The 19,344-nt window shown below is 50.1% G+C and overlaps 2 protein-coding genes across 5 annotated transcripts; one reads left to right on the top strand and one right to left on the bottom strand.

Moving 5' to 3' along the window:
* Positions 1-1,750: 1,750 nt before the first annotated feature.
* On the bottom strand, positions 1,751-7,849 carry MRM3 (mitochondrial rRNA methyltransferase 3). 2 transcript variants are annotated; one of them, XM_061605293.1, is made up of 4 exons: positions 7,435-7,849; positions 6,406-6,650; positions 4,903-5,070; positions 1,751-3,655 (listed from the first exon to the last, which is right to left on the bottom strand). In XM_061605293.1, the coding sequence occupies exons 1-4, from the start codon at positions 7,746-7,748 to the stop codon at positions 3,111-3,113; spliced, it is 1,272 nt and encodes a 423-aa protein (XP_061461277.1). In that variant the 5' UTR covers positions 7,749-7,849; the 3' UTR covers positions 1,751-3,110. The 2 variants fall into 2 exon arrangements, with proteins under 2 accessions (XP_061461277.1, XP_061461278.1); XM_061605294.1 differs by lacking the exon at positions 7,435-7,849 and adding an exon at positions 6,811-7,262.
* Positions 7,416-18,582, top strand: GLOD4 (glyoxalase domain containing 4). Of its 3 annotated transcripts, none has more exons than XM_061605295.1 (9): positions 7,419-8,447; positions 9,756-9,805; positions 10,191-10,311; positions 11,459-11,603; positions 12,897-13,033; positions 14,310-14,396; positions 15,144-15,257; positions 16,326-16,412; positions 17,006-18,582. In XM_061605295.1, the coding sequence occupies exons 1-9, from the start codon at positions 8,358-8,360 to the stop codon at positions 17,069-17,071; spliced, it is 897 nt and encodes a 298-aa protein (XP_061461279.1). In that variant the 5' UTR covers positions 7,419-8,357; the 3' UTR covers positions 17,072-18,582. The 3 variants fall into 3 exon arrangements, with proteins under 3 accessions (XP_061461280.1, XP_061461279.1, XP_061461281.1); XM_061605297.1 differs by having other exon boundaries at positions 8,231-8,258; XM_061605296.1 differs by lacking the exon at positions 15,144-15,257 and having other exon boundaries at positions 7,416-8,447.
* Positions 18,583-19,344: the final 762 nt, after the last annotated feature.

Below are 19,344 nucleotides of genomic sequence, written 5' to 3'. Positions count from 1 at the left end.
GTGGGAGATGTGTGTTTGGGCATGATGGTGGGTAGAGAAGACCACAGGGACAAATTGATGGCAAGAAGGTTTAGGCAGAGGTGTAGTCATCCAGGGTCATGGGGGTTTCATAGACCCTTATTTTGGGGGGGCACAGGGTCCCAGCCAAGTCCCTATGTACAAGCCAGTCAGCATGAAAGGGGAGTGTGTTAGCCAGAGAAGACTCTTCTCAGTAGTTAACACACAGCCTCTCCTTTCATGCTGATTGGCTCCTAGGGATGTCTGTTGTAGCGTAGTGTGGACTTGGGAGAGCAAAAGAGATGAAAGTGGGAAATGGTTGTGGCTGTGAGGGTGTGTGACTGTCATGAAGGGATCCTGCACTTCTGAATTTGCCACTACACTACTGAGTTTAAGATAGACCTGTGCATCCTCCCTCATGGGTTTACAGGGTATTTCAGGGATAGGGAACCTGCGGCCTCCCCGATATTGCTGGACTAGAACTCCCATCATCCCCGACTGTTGGCTGCTGAGAGCCAGCGTCCAACACCCTTGGCAGGGCTACTGATTCCCCATCCCCGATATATGGGGGATGTTTCCTTCTAGGACCTGTGCTAGAGCTATAACCAGAAACCTGGAGTTTTTAGGGCTGTGGTGAGGTTAGAGTAGAGCATTGGTGGTTTATGCCAGTGGTCCCCAAACTTCCCCTCCGCCCCCCATGGAAAAACGAAAGTCGCTCATGGCCTTGACGGACCGCTCCGCCATCTTTCTGCCTCGATCGCAGCAATTGTAATGCGCTCTGCCGGATGCTTTTAAATGGTATTTTTATGGCTTCCTTTCTTTCTTAACGTCGCATTTTGTTGTATTGTAGTTGGCGTTCAGCCGAATTCACATTGCAATGCAACAAAATGCAACGTAAGATACAAAAGCAGCAATAAAAAGGCATTTTTTTTAAAGGAAAAAATCAGGATATTTACTGCAGAGATGCCGGGGGCCGCCGGGATGACTCTTCCGGACAGCTGGTCCAGTTGGAGAACCCCTGGTTTAAGCCAAAGCTCTGACAGCTGGCAGGGCCCACTCCTAACACGTGTTCCTCTTGCTTCTGGGTGCCAGCAGGGCGGGTGGGAAGGCAGCTGAAGCATTTGCTGACCGCTTCCTGGAGCAGGGAGGAGGGAACCTCAACTGCTGGCCATTCTGCCTGGGGCTGATGGGAACTGGAGTCAGCTGGAGCCAGGAGGTGGGGAACCTGTGGCCCTCCAGCTATCGCAGGACTACACCTCCCTTTCCTGATTGTTTGGGCCATGATGGCTAGGGCTGATGGGAGTTGGGAGTCCACCCATAATATCTTGGGGGGGGGGGGTGCAGCTTCTATGCCACAATCTTACAGGAAAGGAGCGTAAAAGTCTGGCAATGCTTTGCCGTAAAAGTGCTGGTGTGAGCATTCTGCCACCTTCTGGTTAAAAAAGAGAAGCTTGCCAGTTGGAATTGATAGCCCGACGAATAAATGCATGGGTCAATAATACAAATCGCTTTTTAAAGTTACTTTCAGGACCAAGAAGTGTGGCACGGTTCAGAGCTGACTGTTCAAGGAGGAGAAAAAAAGACGTTTCTGGCAGTCAGCTGCATGCAGGCTTGTTTTGGGATGGGCGGAGTAGAGACGAGCAGCCGCATGTCAGTTCAAACTGGTTTTACAGAATTCTTACTGCTTGCTGGCAATCTGAAATGAGCCAGAGGAGTCTCGCTACCTCCTACAAATAGACTCACAAAGAAAGAGTAGGAGCAAATCCGAAATTTATTCTGTATACATCTGGTCTCGGCATAAACAAAAGTCCCCCTCCTGCCAACAGAACCCAATTTGAAGTTTGTACTTTAACAGGGATGACCATTGAGCAGATTTATCTTTCGCTTTTCATGGCATTAAGCAAAAAAGCTATCTGGGTGAGAAGAGGCTAAGAAAACTGAGCATTGATTTGGACACACGCACAAAAAAAGTGGGGCCAGGGAGGAAATATTTGGAGGCGGATTGTTTTTTCCAAAAGCGCATGATGAAAAGAGTTTGTGGACTCAGCCCAACCGGGGCCAGAAAGGGTCATTCGGCAGAAGGAAACAGACCGCAGCCGGAAGGAGGCCTGAGCAACCAGGCTGCAACGTGGGGAGCAACAGCAGCAAGCGAGGCCGGGGCAGCGCGAGGTGGCTAATCAGAGGCGACAAGCTGCTCTGTGCCCTTGGCAGGAGATCAGAGAGGACCCAGTGATGTCACCTTTGGGCCCTGTTCCAGAAACTGAGTCACATGCACAGCAATGCACCTTCATTGCCAGGAAAACAAAAACAAATTATGTACACGCTGGCAGATGCTGCAGCCCTGGGGCGTTCGGCTAGATCTGTTTCATGCCAGTTTCACGGGGCAAGGGCTTAAGGGCCGGGACAAGTTTTTTTCCAGCTGTGGATTTCAGAATTCCAAAAGTATGCAAGTTTTGAATGACAGCTGCCCAAAAGGGGGGGGGGCAGTGACAGTCGATTGTACAACTTCAGCCAGACAGATGGGCAAGGGTGGAGTGTTTGTGTCTTATTTTGAAATGTCACTTGGGCTTTTTTTCCCTTAAAAAAAAATAATCAAAATCTCCCTGCACAGAGTTAACTAGCACTTCAAGGAAAAAGCAATACTTTTTCTCCCTGAAGTGTTGCTTTTCTATATGCAGGGAGTCACTTGCTTTTTCCAGGGGTAGATGGAAGAAATTTAAAAGCAGATACACATATATCCCTGTAAGTACAAGCAACGCAATATGGAAAAACCAAATCCATTCTGCACAAATAATAACAATAAACATGTTACATTGAGGCCAAATGCTCTGCTGAGCTCCCTTGCGACCGTACTTGCCTGAAGAGCCGTGCTTGGTGATTGCCCTTTGGCAAATGACTTTTTTCTTTTTTCCTGTTAGCTTCTGTTCCGTCCCCCACCTCTTTCTCTCCCTCGCTTGCAAGAGAACTCCCCTGAAGGTGGGGAAACGATTCCTGCAGCTGAAGGGGTTCCCCGAAAGAGAGACCCCAAAACTGGAGGGCAAGCTCCTCTTGGGAGCTGGTTTGCCTCTTCGGTTCTTTAGAAACGCCCTTGGCAAGCCTCAAGCATCCATTCCTCAACAGTTCAGCTGGAGCCTGGAAGCCTGGATCTTTCCAACGTCCGGCTCCTCTGCCCAATACAGCTGTCTCTTCCCCTCAAAGAGGAGGATGCTGGCTGCCATGGCAGAGTTCAAACTGTCCACACCTGGCACCACCGGGATGACTAACTTCTTTCCCCCTGTCCTCTGGGCCAGCTGGTTGGCTTCTGCGCTCACACCATGGGTCTCCCCGCCAATGACCACTGCCGTGGCGGGAGCCTCCATCCAGCGCTCGGAGTAATGCTGGACTTCCAGCCGCTCCGGTTCTGGCTCTTCGCCGTCCAAATCGGGACTCGGCTCCTGCCGCTGGGCCGGCTGCGCCTTCAGCTTGTGGGGCTGGGCGCCCCACCTGTGGCTGCTGGGCGCTGGTGGCGAGGCCTGGGAGCAGTCGGCCACATGCACGCAGCTTCCGGGGAGGAGGTAGCTGGGCAGGACCTCCCAGTCCAAGCTGGAAAGGATGGAGAGACGGAAGTGAGCGCCCATCCCGGCCCGGAGGACTTTGGGCTCCCAGGCGTCGACGCAGCCTGGAGGGGAGGGACGGAAGGAGAAACTTTAGCAGAATTTGGAGCGCTCTTGGGAAGAAAAAGCCATGAATTGTTAGCCTGCACATAAAACATAGTATGTTTCATAGCTGGCCAAGGACGCTCCCTGTACCTACTGCCCACCCCTCACCCAAAGAGCCACTTTTAACCATCACAGCAGCAGCAGCCAGGTAGCGGAGCAGACGGAGGGGTGTGGAAGGCTGGGTCGCTGCATCCGTGCTGCGGAGAAACCTTCGCCTCTCCCTCTGTTGTTTCAGGGCAGCGGACACACCCCATGCATTTAAACCACACTCTCCCGCTCCCCAACCAAAGAACCCTGGGAACTATTGTTTACCCCTCACAGAGTTACAGTTGCCGGCATCCAGAACAAACGACAGTTCCCAAGATTCTTTGGGGGAAGTGTTTTAAATGTTTGGTGTGTACACAGCCCCAGTTTCAGCCGGTCATTAAAATAAAACACTAATTTTAAGAACTGGGGCCTGGGTTTTCATTCCTCCCCTCCCTTTTATGTCAGTGACTGGTAGAGTGCAAAGCGTGAGAGCTCAGAATGTCCTCTTGTTTTAATGCTTTAAATAGACATCTAGATAAATAAAATCAGTCACAATTTCAACAGGTCCCACGGAGCTCTTTGTACATCTGAGGCCTTCTCAAGGACCAGGGTCAGGCCATCTTTTGAGATGCACCCAACAGCTTTGGGTTTGGAAATGCCTCTTGGTCTTAAAAAACAACAACAACCTTTTTTTTAAGTGTTAATGGAAACAGGCATAACGCCAATAAAACAGGTCTCAGCTGCCCTCAGTCCTGTCTTCCTGAAGCCAAACAACCTCAAACCCATCAAGTTTCTAGTCATCTACGAAAGCCTTCCTCAATCTGGCACCCTCCAGCTGTTTTGGACTATTATTCCCACCAGCCCCAGCCAGACAGGAGAGATGGGACTGCAGGTCCTCTCCATCAGCTCTGCTGAAAGACCAGCAACCTTTGGCTCCTCCCTCTCTCCATAATTTAAGAACTGCCTGGAGATGGTTGCTCTTCCTCCATCATCCCAGACCCATTTCCTTTTGTGCTGTGCCTCCCAAGCACAAGGATTATCTTATTGTTAGTATTTGGAAAACACTTTGGGAGCCTTTTTCCTCTTATCTTTCAGTGCTTTTCTTGCCCTCTTTCTCTCCAAAGGAACAGAATCGGAACCTGGTTCTGCTCTGCCCCGCCACCGAGCTATGTTCCCCCACCTTTGAGAAGCAGCACCCTGTTGCAACCAGCTCCGGCTGCCGATCTGAGGATGGTGCCCAGGTTTCCTGGGTCGCGGACGTTGTCGCAGATCAGAGAGAGGGGCAGGCCGTGCCCTTGCTGGACCTCTGGATACCTCATTTTGGCATGGTCCGGTCTGGCAAAGATTCCTGGCAAAGAACACACAGGGCAGATGGCATTCCTTTAGGGCAGGGAACCTCAGGCCCAGAGCCCTAAACATGGCCCTTCAGGCCTCTCCACCTGGCCCTATGGGACTCTCTGCAGGCCACATCCCCTACTGACCCTCCATGAGTGACGTCACCTGCCTGGAAAGTGCCCTTGAACTCAGAGCATGCCTGTTGGATGGAGGTTAGAGAGGGGAGTGTGAAGAAACCGGCCTCGTGAAGAAAGGCAAAAAGTGCATTCATTGCTCCACCCACATTTGCCTCTGGCCCCGCCCACCACTGGTGTGTGGCCCCCGGAAGATTGCCCAAAGGGGAATGTGGCCCTTGGAATCAAAAGGGTGGGGAATCTGTGGCCCTTCAGATCTCGTTGGGTTTCCCAGCTCGCATTTACCCCAGCCAGGGTTGATGGATCCCAGTGAGATCCCGATGGGCACAGGTGTTCCCCCCCCCAATCCTCCCATACAGGAAAGGGTCAGGCTGGGAGTCATGGGGTGGAAGGGGAGAGGAACTGGGAGAGCCTCAACTAAAGGAGCAGCAGAAAATCCGCTCCCCGCCAGCCTGAAAGGAAGGGACGCCTCGATAGCTTTGTATTCGTGGCGAAGTTCAATCAAGACGGCTCTGACAGAGGACCCACACACACATTCAAAGTCTTTTGAGAAAGGCTGTCTAAAGGGGTGTGCGTGACTGCTATGCTGAGAGAGAGAGAGCGCTTTGAAGAGCCAGGAAGAATTTCTTACAAGCAGTCTCGCAAAGAAGGCTTACCTCCAGCTTCACAGAGCACAAATGGATTCACGCTAGAACAAGGGTCTGTTCTCACGAAGCTGGGCCTCTGCCTCGCTGCCAAAATCTGACACGCGGATCCCTCCGCCCCAGCAGCATATACGTTGCTTCTGAGTCAACTTGGTGTCGGGGCAGGGGAGGGTCACAGCTCAGCAGCAGAGCCCCTACTTCGAATGTAGAAGGTCCACGGTTCAATCCCCAGTAGGGCTAGGAAAGTCTGAAAGCCTGGAGAGCTGCTGCCAGTCAGTGTCAACAGTGCTGAGCTTGACTGAGACCAAGGGTCTCACTCTGTATAAGGCAACTTCCTGTGCTCCTATTAAATCAGCCCCTAATTCAGAACCGTGAGGACTGGGATTTTGCTTTATTTTTAGCAGAAGGGCTGTGGCTCAATGGCAGAGCTCCTGCCTTGGATGCGGAAGGTCCCCACTTCACAAAGTTAACTGTCGCTAATCCTAGAGAGCCACTGCCAGTCAGTGTTGACAGCGCTGAGCCAGATGGACTCGGTATAAAGGCAGTTTCCTACATTCCCTGTGAACTTACCTATTACCCCCTGAGGAGTGATGACATCAGACCAGGCCTTGAGCTCTTCGAATTTCACCTTGACGAGGCTGGCGCCTTTCAGCTGGCCCGCCGGCAGCTCCTTCAGGTGTTCCACAGCGCTGAAGAAGAGCGTCTGCGGGACGGCGCCAGCGGCCAGGGCATCAGCGATGAGTCGCCTGCCTTCCAGCAGGATCTTCCCGTGCTTCTCGCGAAACGCCCTGGACTTGGCCAGCGTCACCACCTTGCTGCGGAGAAAAAGGATCCATCAAGCCCCCGAGCGGATGTTTTTGCTAGCTAAGTGACAACTTTAACGTTTGCCTGCCATGCTTTGGTTTGCTCGCCGGGATCCTGCCTTCACCCTCCCCACCCCAGCGGAAGCAGAGCCAACAGCGTGTGCCTGCTCACATTCCTAGGAAGCCGCAGCTGGCATCTCTGGGCAGCGGTGGGAATGTCCTCCTGTCTGAAACTGGACAGCCACTGCCAGTCAGCGTGTAGACAAGGTGGAGGTAGAGGGACCAACGGTGTGACTCTGTATAAAGGCAGCTTCTTATGTTCCAGTCTTGGTTCCCTTTCAGAACCATGAGGACTGGAATCTTGCTTTCTATTTAGAGAAGGAACCGTAGGTCAAGGGTAGCCTTTGGTTTATGTGCCCTCCCCATCAGATTAAGTCATTATGTGACTTAATCCTCTGCCCTCCCCATCAGATTTTCCTTTTGTGCTAAGACTGTAAATCAGCGGACAGGGACTGCTTTTGATCTTTGAATATACTGTCAGAACTTTGGAAAAAATTAGGTGTTTTTATGGGAAACTATTAGTATTTCCTTTCCCAGTTCTACTACCCATCCAGAAAAACAACTCCCACAGGCCTTTGCGCGAGCCCCTTGTTCCTGCGCATGCTTTTTCTCCCCGCCCTGATGGATGCCGGGAATTGTAGTTCCTTTCCCCCACCCGGCGCTTCGCCGTCTTTTCGCCTCCAGAACTACAACTCCCAGATTGCCTTGCGCGAGAGGGAGAGAAGCGCGTCCTTGCCTCAGTCTCTTGTCGCCGTGCCCGGCCCGCTCGTAGCGAAAATCCGCTTCTTCGGGTTCCGGCTCCTCCTTCTCCTTAGCGGCCGCTGCCTTTGGTGAATCCCCCACCAAGCCGGCCTGGGCTCCAGGTCTCTTCACAGGGCAAGGCTGGGGCCGAGGCGGGCTGGGGGTGACTGGCCGTTGCTCCCGCGCCTCCGCGGCGGAAGGCAGCACGCGGACGGGGCTCCTCCTTAGCGCGCGCACCCCTCGTCTGCTCCCCAAGGCCGGCCGCAGCAGCAATAAGGGGGCCCGTGCTGCCCTCACGAAGGCCGCCATGTTGGCTATGGGCGTAAGCGTCGGACGGAATTTCCTCCCCTTTCCTGAGTATCGCGAGACTTCCGATGCCAATAGCAACGGCGTCCCTTGATAGCCGCCCTGAAAACCGTAGAGATTCAAGAGGTGTTAGAGTGGTATTCTCGCTTTCTCCGAACTTCCGGTAAACATTCGAGAGCTGCCATTGGCTGCGAGTCTTTTGGAGAGGCATAAAAGGGAAGAGTCACGCTCACAGTCATTATTAGAACTTTCGGTGTCACGCTTGTCACCAGACCTATCGAGTAATAGAGCGACACCAGTGTTCGTGGAAAATCATCAATAACAAGCGTTCAAAACAAATTTTATCTAAAATTCAAACTAGTTTTCCTTAACACTTTTTTTGTCTTTCACTCTTGGCACAAGAGTACTGTCGCTCTGAGCTGTAAACATCTCGTCAGATGAGAGTACTTCCTGTTCAAGTTGCTCGGCGCCGTGACGTCATCGGTACGGGCCCGGAGAGGCAGAGAGGAACAGGCAAGCCAAAAAAGCTAATCAAGCTACAGCGCTTGCTTGTGAACCACCGCTCTTGTCTGAACGGATTTGTGAGGGGGGGGGGGAAGGCCCTGAAAAAATATGAAGGCTCGGCGCGCGCTGCACTTCGTATTCAAAGTCGGCGACCGAGCTCAGACCGCGCGTTTTTACCGGGACCTACTGGGCATGCGCGTAAGTGGGGGTGCGAGGCGGGTGGGCGGTTAGGAAGCGGCCATGGCGGGGGGGGGAAGGAGGGGTTCATGAGGCAGGCCGATGACGTTGACAGCTACGGGTGCCCCAGGGTCCCAAGTGACGCGGGAACTTCTTCAAATGGAGGTTTATGGCGAAGCAAGGCCAAACAGGCCCTATTTGACGCGGGAACGAGTTTGCTTCCCTAGAACGGCTAGCTAGCTACGGCTGCCCATTGGGACCAATCTTCCTCTGGGGCGGCGTTCGCCTTCGTAAATGGCTTCCTTCCATGCAGTCTCTCTATGCTTTGCTATCCCAAATTAATTGTTCATGAAAAATGGGTAATAATTCACGGGGGTTGGAATCCTGAATGTGTTGCTTTTCACTGCAGGGCAACACATTTAATTTTTCACAAATTGATTCATTTTTCATTAATAATGCAATGTAATAAACTGTGTTTTCCCAAAACACTAAACATCGTCTGTCTGTATATAAAACACACCCACGTTGCATCTTCAATCGCTTTGAAATAACCCTGCCTTATGATATTTTTACCATGCAGCAAAATTTTGAACCAAGCCAACTTAAACATAATTGCAATAACTTGAAAAGATAAATACTCTTGAGTTCAGAGGCAGTTGTAAATTAAAAAACTTAGGAAGAAATCCAAATGAGTGAGGATGATAAGCCAAAAAAGAAAAATGAGAGCACTTTAAAAAAATTGAAACCATCATTTTAAGAAACCATCAAGGAACTATATTGTTTTCTTATTGATGTGCTTTATTATTTATTAGCACCTTCTATGTTAGTTGGTGATAGCCAACTAAGGCTGCAATCTAATACACACTTACCTGGGAGTAACTCCCCTTGAACTCAGTGGAACTTACTTCTGAGTAGATATGTATTAGATTGCAGTCTAAGTCATATTCAGAGTCGCCCCACTGAACTTACCCATCATTTGATACTGCCCATTTTTACTGACAAGCTTTTAAAAAAGTGTCTCCCAAAAGGGCCCCCACGGCAGCTTACTAGTATATACAGAATATGAACGCAGTTAATAATAGAATGGGAACATTTAAAAGAGCTATTAAAGCAGTAGTCAGCAGAAGAGATGTTTATTTATTATAAAAATCAGACCCTCACCATCGTCCATGCTGACTGTTGCGAGTCCAGCAACATCTGGAGGACCACAGGTTCCCCATCTTGGGCAATAAAGTCTGTATTAAAAAACTTCAGTTTCAAGGAAGATTGGCATTACCTAATGCTTTGTCAACCCCTGGATTGGTTGTTGACTGTGTTTTTAACCAACAGGTTCTAAGACATGAAGAATTTGAAGAAGGATGCAAGGCCACATGCAACGGGTATGTTGTCTGCATTGTGGTTCTTTCTCATCAAAGCCAATGTTTGTAAGCGAGAATATCAATACTCTTTGATGTTTGAAGTCTGGGGGTTGGAAAGCTTTGAGGCAAGATGATATCACCTTGACACATAAGCTTCTGCTGTTAAATATCACTTGTGAGCCTGCCTTGCTTCCCATTGGCTGGCCTTGTGTGATCTCATGGGACGTTCACAGACATTTCAACTGTGTGGAGTGCCAGTGTTAGCAGTAGAATACTGGCCTTCAGAGTGAGGGGAAAGGCAAGGTTGGGTGGACAAAATAGGCAGTGGATCACCCAGGGGAGAGGGAGGTATAGGAGAGACTTTTCTGTTTTATTGCATACAAATAAAAGGTGGCTGTGTTTCTAGCCCCTATGATGGCAAATGGAGTAAAACAATGGTGGGCTACGGTCCAGAAGACAATCACTTTGTCGCAGAGTTAACCTACAATTACGGCGTTGGAGACTACCGCCTCGGCAATGATTTTCTGGTAGGCACCACTTCCCAAGATGATTTCATTGTGTTGATAAATCAGAAGGCTTGTGAAATAGTCGATTCTGGGATCGTGATGTAACCAAGGGTTAGTTTTTGCTCAAAAGAAGTTGAGAGTGCGGTGGCATAAATTTTGCTGTTATTAAAAAGGTAACGTCTGTGTAACACCAGAGTTGCTAAAACTGATTCGACAAAAGAACAAAGAGAAAAGGTGCTGGGAATTGATCTCCAGGTGCCTGTTTAAATCCAACTGTCTTGATGGACTGCTTAAAGATAGTGGGAAAGAGGGTATGTCAGATCTCTACAGCAAGAGAGGTCCATCCCTGCGGAGCCATCACCAAAAAGGCCCTACACTGTATTTGTTTATCTTTATTTATTAAAATTGTACACCACCCTTCATTAGAAGATTCACAAAAATTGTGAAGAAAAGACCCAACTTCACAATTTGAAAGCAGTAAATAAACATAATAGGATAAGAGCCGAAGCAAAATGGATCCCCCATACTTGAGGGCCAACTGGAACAAGCAAAGAAAAAAAATAATTGAAAGTTGTCCGGCCAACAGAGGCGGGCCTGAAAGCAAGACCTCTGAAGCCTCTCAAACAGCCCGTTCAGGTTCAAAGCTGCAGAAATAAAATGGGGGGGTATGCATTATTACTTTTATTATTACATTTCTATCCTACTTTTCCTCTAAGGAGTTTAAGGTGGCGTACAAACGTGATTCTCCCCCTCCCAATTTTATCACAACCCTGTGGGGTAGGTTAGGCCGAGAGACTCTGGCTGCGTACACTCCATACATGTAAAGCTCAATATTCCTCTCAAAGAACCTGGGAACTGTACTTTACCCCTCACAGCTACTATTCCCAGCACTCTTAACAAATCACAGTTTCCAGGATTTGGAGGGGGGGAGTCATGTGCTTTAATCTTACAGTGTGCACACAGCTAGTGACTGGCCCAAGATTTCCCTATATACGTGGCTGTGAACTCCTTGGAAGACAGAGTGGATTTTAAAAAAAACCAATGGGGCACATTTGGTCAGTGATAGCAGGCACCAGACAATCATCCCCCTTCTTTTCTACAAGTACATCAATCTTAAAAATAAAAACAGGGCTGTGATAGTGTGCCTGCTTTTTTCTGGCTGTGCCAGGGAATGACTGTCGTGTCCAGCCAGGCCGTGAGGAACGCCCAAAAGCTGCAGTGGCCGCTCAAGGAAATCTCGGCAGGCGTCTACGAAACGGAAGCCCCAGGAGGATACAAGTTCTGCCTGCAAGACAAAGACTCGCCAAAGGAAGGTAAGGGGGTGGTCTAGAGTCGGAGGCAGTAAGCCCCCGAATCCCAGTCGCTGGAAGCCGCCGGGGGGGAAAACACTGTTGCGCTCAGGTCCTGCTTGTGGGCTTTCTGTTGAGGCACCTGGTTGCTCGCTGTGGGAAAAGAGGACGGACCGTTTGGTCTGATTCTGCAAGGCCCTTCTGACATGAACGGAGGGCCAAGTATCAGTGGTGGCTGGGAGCCCAACAGTATGCGGAGTCAGAGCCAATGATAGCCGGATCCAACTAATTCCAGTTTTGGCCCCATCCTCCTCCTTGCTGAGTTCTACGACGGGCAGCACTGAGACTGAGGATTTAGTTGAATAAAACCCTTTAAAAATAAATAAATCCCCAAACCTACTAGACTCTGATTGAAAGGTCCCTGTTACGCCGGCAGAGCAGAAATGATGGGACAAGCTGAATCAACAGTGCGATGTGGCTGCAGAAAAAGGCAAATGCTATTTTAGGCTTCATTAACAGAAGTATAGTTTCCAAATGGTGTGAAGTGTTAGTTCCCCTCTATTCAGCACTGGTTAGGCCTCATCTTGAATACTGCATCCAGTTCTGGTCTCTGCACTTCAAGAAGGGTGCAGGCAAGCTGGAACAGGTTCAGAGGAGGGCAACAAGGATAATCAGGGGACTGGAAACAAATCCCTATGAGGAGAGACTGAAAGAACGGGGCATGTTTAGCCTGGAGAAGAGAAGAGTGAGGGAAGATAGGATAGCACTCTTCAAGCACTGGAAAGGCTGTCATACAGAGAAGACCGGGATCTCTTCTCGATCTTCCCAGAGTGCAGGACACGGAATAATGGGCTCAAGTTGCAGGAAGCCAGATTTCGGCTGAACATCAGGAAAAACTTCCTGTTAAAGCGGTACGACAATGGAACCAATTACCTCGGGAGGTGGTGGGCTCTCCAGCACTGGAGGCATTCAAGAGGCAGCTGTCAGGGATGCTCTAAGTTGGATTCCTGTATTGAGCAGGGGGTTGGACTCGATGGCCTTTGAGGTCCCTTCCAACTCTACTATACTGCTTCCATGACCGGCAGGGCCACTCCCTGGAATGGTTGCAAGTAAGAAGGCAGGCAGGTGGAGGTCGCTGAGGTTGGTGGAGCAGGGCCCGACTCACCCTTATGGACAAACCTCCACTGCCAAGTATTTACAGTCGGGTCAGAAATTGGCAGCCACCACCCCCACCACGTTCTTTTTTTTTTTTTTTTTTGGACGAAGGAAACTGAATCCTCTCCTAAATCCCATCCTAAGCTCTTCTGTCTCCTCCAGACCCTGTGCTGAAAGTTACCTTGGCCGTGTCCAGTCTGCAGAAGTCTGTGGACTACTGGTCGAAGTTGCTGGGCATGAAGGTGTACGAGGAGGACGAAGGCAAGCAGAAGACCCTGCTTGGCTATGCGGATGACCAGGTGGGGTGGAAGGGGCGTTCAATGTGGCCGAGGGGCTCTTCGGCATAGCTTCCAGTGCACGTGTGGCACAGAGGGGGGGTTGCCACGCCTGCTTTATGTCACATCTGCAGTAGTTGGGGACCTCCAGCCTGCGGGCCTAATTAGGCCCACCAGACTTGCCCCCCAGGCCATCCTGGCCAAGCCAAGCCCCCTTGCCTTGCACTCTGAGGTTGTATAGGCTGTGGGTAAGACCCGTAGCTCAGGGGCACAGCGTCTGTTTTGCATGCAGAAGGTCCCAGAGTCGATCCTCGACTGCAGGTAAGACTTGGAATGTCCCCCCTGCCTGAAACCCCCAAGATCCACTGCCAATCAGTGTAACAATACTGTGCTAGATGGACCAGTGGCCTTGCTATTGGGAGTAAGGCACCGATGCATGTTGGGGGCAACAGACAAAATGGCAATCTATCCTCTCGGCTGATTCCTCCTCTGAAGCGTTTGTTGTTTTTCACAGGCTTTGCTCCTCCCCTTCCTCTCTTCTCTTCCTGTCTTTATTCTCAGTTAGTTAGCCATGGCTCCCTGAGTGCCAGCAACATGGCTGTTTCAGCATGCATGACTTTACCTCTTTGTAAGCTTTGTAATAATAAATCTAGCGTTCCTTTATTCTTTCAACTACCAGCCTTAGCAGACCAGTTATTTCTGCACTCCACTGCAGTATGTGTACAAACTCTAATGCTGTCCCCATATAAAGCAGCTTCCTTTGTCCCTGTGTCAGGTGTGGTCGGGCCACAGGGGGTTTGTGGGTCTCGCTTTGTGAGCGCCAACAATCAGCTGATCATTGGGGCTTCCATGCCCAGCACTATGCAAAAGTCAAGATTTCACACGATTGTGATGACAGATGATTGGCAGGTGGCCAACTCCACCCACCCATCAAACTTGGCCTGTGGGGAGGGGGAAGATAACGATCCGCCCTCTGGCTGGATCCAGCTCCCTCCCCCCACGTCTTACCGTAGGCTTAAGAGGGGAGTTTGTTGTCTGGGGCTGACCCTCCTGCCCAGCATAGGCTAGACAGCAACCCCTGCCCCTTGACCACACCCCCCAAACACATCCAGACTTCCTGGCAGGAGAGGAAGTGCATCGGTCTCCCCAGCAACAGAGGCCCACCTCCCTGCCACATTGGCTCTCTCTGTCTCTTGTGACAACAAGCCTTGCTCTTGGCTTCACCACTGCGGCAACTGAGGCCCTGACGTTCCGGCTTCTGTGCAGACCTGTTTTTTATTTTTGGCTTTTGCTCTTCCAGTGCAAGCTGGAGTTGCAGGGTGTCGGAGGAGCCGTGGACCACGGAACAGCCTTTGGGCGGATCGCCTTCTCTTGCCCCAAGGAAGAGGTGAGGAGGGGCCTTCTGGGAGGGGTCACTTACAATGTTTGTTGGGAAGGGCATCTCCAAGTAGGGCTGGGAAAGATCCCTTGCCGGAAACCCAACACAGTTGCTGTTGCAGAGCTGCTGCCAGTCAGTGTAGGCAGTATCAGGCTAGATGGACCAGTGCTCTTGACTCTGTAGAGTGAAGGGCCGTAGCTCAGTGGCCAAGCATCTGCTTTACATGCAGAAGGTCCCAGGTTCAGTCCCCAGCATCTCCAGGTAGGGCTGGGAGAGACTCTTGCCCGAAGCTCTGAGCGGTTGCTGCTGCCAGCCTGTGCAGGCAGTACTGAGCTAGATGGACCAATAGCTTTACTTTGTAGAAGGCAGCTTCCTAGGTTCTGGATATTCCCAACAAGACAATGACATCGACGTGACTTTGCTTTAGAAAACAACAAAATATTAAAAGCGTGTGCATAATGTCAACGTACGTTCAGAAATAGAAATGCAATAATCAGTAACACAAAGGAGCTACCAGTCTGTTCATTCAACTATCGTAGCTCGTGACTGACGACTCTGAATCAATTAATTTGGCTTTAGCAACTGCAAAACTCTTCATCTACCGACATCCAAATGATGTCTTTCTTTCAAGAATGCAGTCAAAGGTACTTCTAAACCGAATCGTGCCCTGGCTGTTCTATTCCTCCCACCCCCCAACCGCAACTGAACACATTTCATGCTTTCCTTGTTTCTCCTGGTTTCTGCTTGTCCTCCTAGCTGCCGGGCATCGAAGCCTTGATGAAAAAAGAGGGCCAGAAGATCTTGACCCCTCTAGTGAGCCTGGACACGCCAGGGAAAGCCACGGTGCAAGTGGTCATCTTGGCAGATCCTGTGAGTTCTTTTCCCCAAAACTGGAGAGTTTGAAATGGCCATCGTGCCTCCGACATAAGGCAGGGATGATGAACATCTGTAGCCACCAGACGTCTTTGGACTCCCAACTCCCAGCGGCCCATGTGACCAGTAGTCAGGGAAGATGGGAGTTGTACCCTTTAGTAGTAGAGTGCCTCCTTTTCATGCCGTCACTGGCTTCCCATAGGCATCTGGTTGGCCACTGGGAGAACAGGATGCTGGATTAGATGGGCCAGTGGCCTGATCCAGTAGGTTTTTCATATGTTCTTATCTCCAGGTCAGGCTGGGAGAGAACGCAGCCTGCAACCCTGGAAAGCTGTTACCCGTTTGTGTAAGCAATACCGAACTATATGGTCTGTCTCAATATAAGGCAGCTCCCTAGGTTTCCCATCCCTGATCTAAGAAGCGCCATTCCCTACTGCATGCAAGAGATGGAAGAATGCCTCTCGTTAGAAGAGGCATTCCCTCCTGTGAGAGGGGCATGCCTCTTCTCCAATCCGGGAAATCTGTGTGGCACTCCAGATGTCGTGGGACTCCCAATCCCATCATCCCCTGCAGCTAGCAGGGGCAGTGGTGCAGGATGAAGTAGAGTTGCAGTCCAATAACCTCTGGAAGGCCCCGGGTTGGAGTATGGCTGCCATATGTACCCAAATAATTTTGCGACGATGGCCATCTCCCATCATAACGGCAACCCCAGCGCTGAATGCCACTTCCTTTTGGATCTCTTCCTCTCATCAGTTTTATTTTCAAAACTATTTGTATACCGCTATTCATAAAAAAATCTGTTTACAACAGTTGTATACCCAGCATGCACACAGGCACAATAAAACCACGTAAAAAAATTAAAATCGGAAATTGTTGACAGACTATTGCAGAAAGATACCTTCTCCATTGCCTGCAAAAGCCTGGTGGCGTAGAAAAATTTTCAGCAGACGTTTAATGGTTGAAAGAGAAGGTGCCTGCTGAGTCTCTGGTCTGCAGAGCATCCCACACGACTGGGCCGAACACACTAAAAGCTCGATCTCTTCTTGTTGTCAAATGTCACTTTAGGACGGCCACGAAATCTGTTTCGTCGGGGATGAAGCCTTCCAAGAGCTTTCCAGGGTGGACCCCAGCGGCGGGAAACTCTTAGATGAGGTGAGTCGGTCTTTTCTCTTGTCAAGATGGTCTCGACAACAGGCTGGGGTCTGTCATGGCTTCCCCAAAGGAATCCTGGGAACTGTAGTTTTGGGAGCGTGCTGACAAGCCTTCCCCAGGTTGGGAAAGACTGTCTTTATGATGAGAAATTCTTGGTTGCCTTTTAGAACCAGAGTTCCCTGAAATTACTTACGAAGAGGAGGGAGCCATGATGGTGAAACTGGCTTAATGCTTGTAGCCTACATCCATAGGAACCCACTTTTCCAGAGCAGAACTGACTTCCTCCCCTCCCCAAATCTTGACTTCCTTTGAACCCATATCCACTTAGCCTTGTTGCGTTCATGAGATCTAGAAGCTTTAGACAAAAGATGCAGAAAGATGGGTGGGGCTTGCAAGTATCAGGAGATGTGTCATGTTCTAGAACACTCTCCCCGGAACAGTTCTCCCCAAACCCCCTGTGTGTTGGAAGCTGGTTAACGAAACCATTGAAAGGGAATTTGCTGTCTGCCCATTTTGAGCTGCGAGTGTCCTTGGCTTTCCCTCCAAGGACCCGGCTCCGCCACAACACACTCCCCTTTTCTTCTCCCATGTAGGCGATGGCGGCCGACAAAAGCCACGAGTGGTTTGCCAAATGCAACATCCAAAAGCCTTCCGCGTAGCCTGGGCGGTGGATCGGCCGGTCGGGGGTGCCTGTGCAGGGAACCTGGAAACTGATGGTACTTTCCGAGCACATGGATGAGAATTGCTGCTATTGCCTGAACTCATTTCTTTAAAAATCTAATTGCTTTTCCCTTTCCTCCTTTTTCGAATCCATGTTTATTCCTTGTGTGTGCAAGCATGGAGAGGAGACCTCTTGGCTTTCTATCCATCCTGTGTAGGTTTGATGACTCACCAAACCATAATGCTGCTGCATACTATTGTTTTGTCCGCTGCTTGACATGCATACCTCTTTCCTATTTTTTTTCTGTCCCTCTTAGGCAGCAAAAAACAAACAACAAAAACCCCAGGAAGATTATCTAACCCTTAATAAGCTGCCATATGTAGGTGTGTTTTGGTGGTGGGGAATCATACTTTGTGCAGGACTGCGTTCAGTTTAGTCTTGCGAATTTCGTTTGTAAAAACACGTTAAACAGCTCACTCTTTCTCTTTCCCACTGTGTTTTGAGGGAGTGGCGGTCGGGAAGATTTAACTCCTTCGATACGTTTTCACCCTTTCCGTCAGCCGTACAAATTTCTGAGACGGGCTGGTCTTTTGAACCGTTGCAAAACCAAAAGAGTGAACGATATTTTTTTGTCCGCCTTTCAGCAAGGATAGGACACATCTGTAGCCCTCCAGATGTCGTTGGGACTCCCATCAGACCCAGTGGCCACACATCAGGGATGACAAGAGATGGAGTCCAACAACATCTGGAAGACCCCAGCTCCCTACATCCTTAATCAAAGTAGCCACATTCCCTGCTGGACGCAAGAGATGGAAGAACGCCTCTCTTTAGAAGAGCATTCCCTCCTGAGAGGCCGCTTCTTCGATCAAGGACAGAGAAACCTGTGGCCCACAGATGCCGTTGGACTCCGACGGCCAGCAGCGAGCATGGCCACTGGCCAGGGATGATGAGAACTGGAGTCCAGCAACGACTGGAGGGCCGCAGGTTCCTCACTTCTGTCTTATAGGGATCACTGACAGATGACCACGCGAACGGCCCCCAAACCATACAGAGGGCATATTTTTCTAAGCATTCGCTTCCTCCTCAAGGCACGCTAGTTTTGGTTGGCCAGTTATTTCCTGGAAAGCTTGTGCGACTGGGGACGGAAGAGGGCAGGGAGAAAGCAGACCTGTGACTTACCGTTATTTGTGGATTCCTTCTTTTCCTTCCAAATGCAACCGCTTTGTTGTTCTAAAGATGGCACAGCTTCGGGCAGGCAGACAGTTCCACCATTCTGCGTGGCAGCTGTTCAACAGGTTATGTCGCCAGCCGAGCGCCTCTCCCCACTGTCGCTTGGGGTTAGCGTGCCACAGTATGTTCTTGCCTTTAAAATGTAGCTTTGAGGTCACGCACAGTAAAACCGATTCAAAGGCCTCTCCGCACAGAATAGAAACTGCCTCAAATATCCAACTCTGCTACTGAGAATTGTACAGATGAGATTTGCGGAATAAAAAGCCTTTGGATCCTGAATTGTGTGCATGTGTGCCTCTCTTATCTTTCAAGGTAATTGGGTTCCCTTTTAAACTAGAATTTTGAGCATCAGAGGATTTCTCAGATGAAGCATAAAGGCCCATGCTGTCCTTGATGGGGTGTAGGGCGAGGATATTTAGGAAAAAGCCAACAGGCCTGTTTTTGAAACACAACCAAGGGAGGCCTCTCAATGCCAACAAATCCAGATTGAGAAGCGGACGCTCTGGACAAGCAGCGTGACACTGTGTTAACAGGAGAGCCCCAGTGTCAGAATTGTGATGGTTATACACAAGAACCGCAGCCGAGCCTGCCTGTTGGGAGTTGGACCAAACTCTAGCATCCTGTCCTCACAGATGTCTGTGAACAGGACCTAAGAACAGCAGCAACTCTTCCCTCCTGTGGTTTCCAGCGACTGGTATCTGGAAGCATCTGACCGTGGGGAGCATAGCCATTGTGGCTAGTAGCCATTGATAGCTTTATAAATTTGTCTGATCTTTTAAAGCCATCCAAGTTGGTGGTCATCACTGCCTCCTTCCGGAGGGAGCGAATTCCATAGGTTTACTACGTCCTGTGTGAAGAAGCACGGTTTTGTGTCTGTCCTGAATTGAACAGTGCTATCGATTTGCGCATGGCACTTTACAGAATATCGAAAGGTACATGGTCGAGCTTTGGTGGGACTGTACCATCCTGCAAAATTGGGGGGGGGGGGCACACTGTATGTTTTTAAGTCCTGCATTCTTAGTTTATTCTCTGCACTTAGAA

The sequence above is a fragment of the Rhineura floridana genome, chromosome 21 (genome assembly GCF_030035675.1).
Source record: "Rhineura floridana isolate rRhiFlo1 chromosome 21, rRhiFlo1.hap2, whole genome shotgun sequence".
Classification (NCBI taxonomy): Eukaryota; Metazoa; Chordata; class Lepidosauria; order Squamata; family Rhineuridae; genus Rhineura; species Rhineura floridana.
This window is presented reverse-complemented; position numbering and strand designations above follow the sequence as displayed.

What these genes read in the sequence shown, in the direction of transcription:
- MRM3 (XM_061605293.1), bottom strand. Translation starts at nt 7,748, where the DNA reads ATGGCGGCCTTCGTGAGGGCAGCACGGGCCCCCTTATTGCTGCTGCGG. An exon ending in CACTCCTCAGGGGGTAATAG is followed by an intron (nt 5,071 to 6,405) that starts GTAAGTTCACAG and finishes GTTCTTTGCCAG; the next exon opens with GAATCTTTGCCAGACCGGAC. An exon ending in CAGGGTGCTGCTTCTCAAAG is followed by an intron (nt 3,656 to 4,902) that starts GTGGGGGAACAT and finishes CCTCCCCTCCAG; the next exon opens with GCTGCGTCGACGCCTGGGAG.
- GLOD4 (XM_061605295.1), top strand. Translation starts at nt 8,358, where the DNA reads ATGAAGGCTCGGCGCGCGCTGCACTTCGTATTCAAAGTCGGCGACCGA. An exon ending in GGGACCTACTGGGCATGCGC is followed by an intron (nt 8,448 to 9,755) that starts GTAAGTGGGGGT and finishes TTTAACCAACAG; the next exon opens with GTTCTAAGACATGAAGAATT. An exon ending in TGGTCATCTTGGCAGATCCT is followed by an intron (nt 15,258 to 16,325) that starts GTGAGTTCTTTT and finishes ATGTCACTTTAG; the next exon opens with GACGGCCACGAAATCTGTTT.